General features: G+C 39.5%; 1 protein-coding gene across 1 annotated transcript; it reads right to left on the reverse strand.

The window, feature by feature from the left end:
* Positions 1-664: 664 nt before the first annotated feature.
* On the reverse strand, positions 665-1,528 carry LOC123909393. The gene is made up of 2 exons (XM_045960226.1): positions 935-1,528; positions 665-856 (listed from the first exon to the last, which is right to left on the reverse strand). The coding sequence occupies exons 1-2, from the start codon at positions 1,518-1,520 to the stop codon at positions 732-734; spliced, it is 711 nt and encodes a 236-aa protein (XP_045816182.1). The 5' UTR covers positions 1,521-1,528; the 3' UTR covers positions 665-731.
* Positions 1,529-5,829: the final 4,301 nt, after the last annotated feature.

A 5,829-nucleotide genomic window follows, 5' to 3' on the forward strand; every position in this document is an offset into this window, starting at 1 on the left:
AGATGGGATTTTTTCTGCAACATCTTCAGGATGTGCATCGCTTGGTCCTTCGACCACCCCCTCCGCCGCTTTGCTAGGAGTAGGCTCATCTTGAGAAATAACTTGAGCAGAGTTTTGTGGCTGAAACAAATAAAACCATGAAAGAATGAGTAACACAGCCAAAAGCTGGAGAAGTAACAAGAAATAAGAATGGCTTACTTGGGTTTGAGGGGTAGCAGAAGCTTCAGGTTGTGAAGTTGTTTCTTTTGCAGTAGCAGAAGCCTCGACAACAGTAGTTGCAGCAGGAGATTTTTTCTGCTTCTTTTTCTTCTTTTTCTTCCTCTCCGATTGTTCCAAAGGAGGATCTTCAGGTGATGCCAGAGTATCAGGTTGTGCCTCAATTTCAGAGGACTTGCGCTCAGGAGTACTTTCTTGGGTGGGTTGGCGTTCTTTCTTCTTCTTCTTCTTTTTCTTTTTCTCATCAGTAATGGGTTCAGCACTGGGAGAAAGATCTTGAGTAGTAACAACGGTAGTCTGTTCGGGGATGGTCGAGAGAACAGGAATATCCTGCAAGCCACAACTCCGTAAGTTCGCAGGTAAGGAAAAGAAGAGAAAAGTCTTTTGCTAGATAAGTACCTTATCTGGAGCACTCGAACAAGTGGCTGGAATAGGTCTTTGTTTTTTCGAAACAGAAGGAGTTTCAGTTGAATGAGGCCTCTTGCGTGAAGCAATCTAGGAAGGGCATATCAAAGTTAACATAGAAATCTTACAGAAGTGTGAGAAGCCACAAGAAGATAAAAGCCTACCTGTAGTTCAACCTTAGATGGTGGAGGAAGAGGCTTGCTAGAGTCGCTGGAACCTGCCTTCGACTTACTCCCTGCATCGAAGAGGTGCGCATAAGAGAAAAGCACGCAAGGTAAAAATGATGCAAGTAAAAGTAAAACTAAAAGAATACCTCTGGCGTTCAATTTCGACTTAATCTTGTTCAAAATAGATGAGTCGAACCCATTAGAGATAGCAGTGAGTAAGGCAGTCTTGTCAACCAGGCGTCCTTCATAGTGTCGAGACCACCAGGTAAAAAATTCCCTAGTGCAGGCATGTGAGGGAGCGAAGTCGAATGGGGTAAGCTCATAAGAAGGCTGATTGAAGTGGTTCAAGAATGAATGGAACTGTGGTTCTGTCATGCCATGCTTGCCTAAACAAACCTCCCTCTCTTCCAAGTATATGCTCTTAGGGAGTATTTGAGTTAAGCCAAATTGGCGAGACACCAGGTTTGGGAAGTAGCCAACTAACCCAAAATCTCCAGAGGTCAAGCCAATTCGACAAGACAAGACTGTAGGCATCAAGTAAGCATTCCAAATGCTGTTGGTTACCATCTCAAATTCTGGTGGAGAAGGAAATCTGTGAGTAAACCAAGGAGGACCAAGTGGCCTATCCACAAAGGGAGCAAAGCTAGGCTTGAACTTCTTCAGGCTGAGAAAAGTATTAAAATACTGTTGGAAAGCCACATCATAACCAAGGCCTCTTTCCCTAGGCACCATTCTCGCCAACCTCGTGCCTTCGACTCGACGTGTTCTCGTTTCCTCATAGTATGGCTCAGGTAAGAAAAGGTCGAGCTCAGCATGAAAGGTGGCAGTTAGCCATAGTTGCAGCAACCAAAAAGGGCCAGCACCCAAAAAGGTAGATCCATCGCCTGTTCTCTTAAGGTGTTCACAAGCATCCCTCATGGATTCATAAAGACATCCAAGAACAAGTCGAGCAAAATTGAATTGCTGACATTCATGTAGTTGAATAGCCATAGGGATGAATTTCTTGGCTACTTGGAGAGATTGAGTGCAGAAGACATACTGCGATAGCCATAAGGTTAGGAAAGCAACGTGTTCCTCGTCACTTACTTCATCGCTAGTCTTTCGATTTTCCACGATGTATTTGGAGTAAGACTTGTTTCGAAAATCAAATTTGATGGTGTCGGAAGCTTTGCAAGGATCATAAGTGTCGCCAAGAGGCGATAAGCCAGTAATGGCAGCAACATCCAGCAGTGTAGGAGTCATCATGCCACATTCGAAGTGGAAGGTGTTGGTAGAAGACTCAAAGAAGTGTAAAGCAGCAATAATCATCTCTTGCTGGTATTTAAGGCCTGTCCGAGAGAGCTGAATAAGGTCATAAATACCACAGGCTTGCCAAATATCAGCCTTATCACGTTGTACCCTGTCTAACCAGCCAAGATATTGGTCATTCAAAGAAGGAGCCGATCGAAACACTCTGTTAGGCGCCTTGATATAGCTAAAATTATAGGGTTCACTAATGAAAACCCTAGGAACACAAGGTTTATAAACAGGAAAGATAGACAGAACCTTGGAATTACGGCTTTTATCACTTGGTTTGGGTCCCCCAAACGCATGCACAAGGTTATCAACAGAATAAGGAAAGATTAATTGACTTTCCCAAAACTTTTGCAAGTCCAGACGCAACGATGGTTCTGGAACCACATCCTCATCGTAAGAAGAAAGAGTGGCGGCGGTCCACTTACCGGCGTAAGGAAGGAATTTTCTGACACCTGAATCTGACGCCATTGATGAAGGTATAAAGATGGCGTGAAAGAATGGTGATTAGGGTTAAATTTGGGAATCACAGGTTGTTTGCAACGGTTGAGGAAAATCCGAGTGAAAAGAAAGTTGATGACTGGGTGATAAGTAGAAAAGTGAAGACAAGAAGTCTTTTGGAAGCAAGAATTCAAGAAAGAATCGCAGAAGATGAAGAAGAAGATGAACAGTTGACAGAGGAAAAATTGGAGAAAAACGCAATAAAGGAAGAATCTGGCTATTTATAGAGGCACACGGATTGAGGAAAATAGCAAATTTTTTCAACTTCCTATGTTGACAAGTGTCCAAACCCCTGGACAGGTGGAAAGAAAAAACAAGTTTTGGAGCCAATCCAAAGTTTTGAATGGCAGCCTAAACGATAGGAGAGATAAATGGAAAAGAAAGTTATCCATTAATACTTTCAAAAATGCCACTTCCTCTTTCGATAGACACCGTCGAAAATGGCATTTTTGGGGGGCAATTTGTTGGACATAAATTTGGTATTTATCAATTAAATATAATTGGTGGGTCCAATATTTATTTTGGAGGTTATATTATCAAAACAAAACTTTCAAAGTTGGTGTCGAGAACTCCCTATGTCGAAGCAGAAAAGCGTTTCGAGAGCTGTAGAGGATGCGTATAGTTTTGGTTTTACCAGGAGGCTATCGAAGGCGCAAAATCGAATCGAGAGATAGTTGGGCCAAGCCCAAAAAAGAAACAACGAACGGCCCAAAAGATCTTGGCGCGCGCTGAAGGAATGAAAGATGAAAGTGGAGAACGTGGTCGACGTGGCAAATGGAGGAGCGTCCAGATGATCGAAGAACAGTTACCACTTTGTAGTAGTATTTATAGTAGTTTTTCATTCAGAACAAGGGTGACAAAATTTATACAAACATTCTCTCTAAAAATTCTAAGTACTCAGCGATCGAACGAACGGAATTCGAAGGAGAAATGTATGTTTTGTGAACCATCTTTATTTGTAATTGTTTTTCATTCAATGCAATGCAATTTGTTTTCCAGTAATTTTTTCTAAGTCTGAATCCAGATACTTGCTTGAGAAACTGCTACTTCGAGGCGATTCGAATTAGTTTCTCGTGTATGCTTTAAAATATTTTAATTCCTAAGTGTTCGTTTCCTTATTCAAACGAACCTTCAAACAGTTTTCTTGAAACGAACAAACACAAAATTGTCCTGAGATTTACTAGTTGATCTCGCGAGTTTAAATACTTAAACTAGCGGTTGTTTACCAAATCCCAACGTAAACAATGCCACAGAAGAGGATGTACTGAATGTGCTGAACCAGGATGATGTCCTGATGATTGATTACCCAGAGGAAGGTGAACCCTCTGATAAAGGCAAGGCACCTTTGGTTGAAGAACAAGTGCCTATGGTTGAAGATCAAGCTCCTGTTGTGGCTGATCAATTGCAGATACTTCAAGAAGCCCTGAGGGAACAGCAAGAAGGTTTAGAACGTCAAAGAGCTGCTCAAGAGACATTGGAAACCAAGGTGGATGGTTTAGTTTCCAATGTGGGATCCTTGAATGATAAATTCGACCAACTCCTAGCCTTTCTTAAGAAACCCTAGGATTCTATGCACTTGTTTTGAGCTTTATTTTATTTTTTTTCTTATTTATCTTCTGAACACTTTTTCTGGTTTATCTATTTCAAGTTGTTTTGTTTATGTTTTGCTTGATTACTTATTTCATGTTCACTTGATAATTATATTGTCTTGATAAATAAGCACATAAGAACACAAGATTTTTTTTAAACGAAAATTTTATTAATGCTCTAACCATGTGGAGTACATTGGTAAAAAGAAAAAGAAAAAGACAAATCATAATCAGATGGATAATACTCAGAAGAAATCTCAGATTTCTCCTCAGCATCCTCTGATGAAATCTCTATGGGATCTGGGTTTTGTGCTTCTTCTTCTTCTTCTTGTTCCTCTTCTGGAACATAGCTCGCCAAGAACTCAACATAGTCAGCATCATCTTCATTCTCTTCAGCTTCAGAGTCTGATGAGATGATTATTATCTCCGCGTCTTGTGGTTTCTTGTTGTCTTCTTTATCTTTCTCATCGTCTTCGCGTTTCTCTTCGTTCTTCTTTCTCTTAAACTCAGCGATGCGTAAACTGAATCTTTTCATTATTCCTACCTTCTCTTGCTTCACTTGTTTATTCCTGTTTTTACGTGAAGCAGGCATGTTAACTTGTTCCTTTTTATAAACCTTTGAGCGCGTTGGTTTTTCGTTTTTTGAAATTAATTCACCTTTGTAACAACCACTCTTCTTCTTTGACTGTCTTGATTATATAAATTTTTTTTTACTTTTTGATAATGACAAAAGGGGGAGTAGTTACGCATTAATTGATAAGTGATAAGTTCAAAACTGAAACCACGCTTTTATGCTTTTATCTCGCTTTTATCCGTTAAATTAAAAGTTGTTACTTTTAAGTTGTTTTACGTATTTCAATGCGGAGACTAAGTTAGTTGAAACTAAAATAAATTTCATAAGTAAGGATAAGTTAAGAGTGCAATTTTAACTTAGCCTTATGAGACTTAGGGGGAGAGCTTGCAAACCTCTCACTCTGAAGAAAGATATGAAACTTGTTTTATTTCAGATTATCTTAATCTTATACTAAATTAAAATATCATGGATATAACTTAAAGTTTTGGCTTTAAGGAGTATCAATCTTAGGGGGAGCTTGCAAACCTCATAAACCTAAGAGAAACATGATAAGGTAATTTAACAACAATTGTCAATTAATACTAATGTTTGTCATCATCAAAAAGGGGGAGATTGTTGGAACAAAATTGATTTAAAAATGTTTGCCCCTAAATCTATAAAGGTTTTGATGATAACAAAGTATTAATCAACAATTGGAAGGACTAAAGATTTATTTTGAGTGCGCAGATATAAGCATCATATAAGCTCTGAGTGAAGTTCAGAGGATGTGAATTCAGAAGTTCACAAGCGCTCAGAAGATGTTGGACTTCAGAAGTTACAACATTCAGAGGATGAAGACTTCAGAACTTCTTGTCTGTCTACAAGCTTCATCAACCTCTGAAGATCTCTTTGAAAGTTGTGAAGATTCCCTTTGCTAGTCAACTCTTCTACCAATGAAGAAAAGGACCTTTCAAGTCTGATCAGTTCAGCTACCTCTGTTTTGTCTGTCCTCTTTTGAGAACGTGGGTCTTCAGGTTTGTTAGCTGAATAAGGAAAGTCTTCTCTGCAGTAGTCAAAGTACCTGAAACTCTTTCTTAGTTTTGGA

Source organism: Trifolium pratense, linkage group LG2 (assembly GCF_020283565.1).
Source record: "Trifolium pratense cultivar HEN17-A07 linkage group LG2, ARS_RC_1.1, whole genome shotgun sequence".
Classification (NCBI taxonomy): Eukaryota; Viridiplantae; Streptophyta; class Magnoliopsida; order Fabales; family Fabaceae; genus Trifolium; species Trifolium pratense.

Coding starts and splice junctions, on each gene's coding strand:
- LOC123909393 (XM_045960226.1), bottom strand. CDS start 1,520: ATGGTGCCTAGGGAAAGAGGCCTTGGTTATGATGTGGCTTTCCAACAG. Junction 857..934: donor GTCGAAATTGAACGCCAGAG/GTATTCTTTTAG, acceptor TCTTCGATGCAG/GGAGTAAGTCGAAGGCAGGT.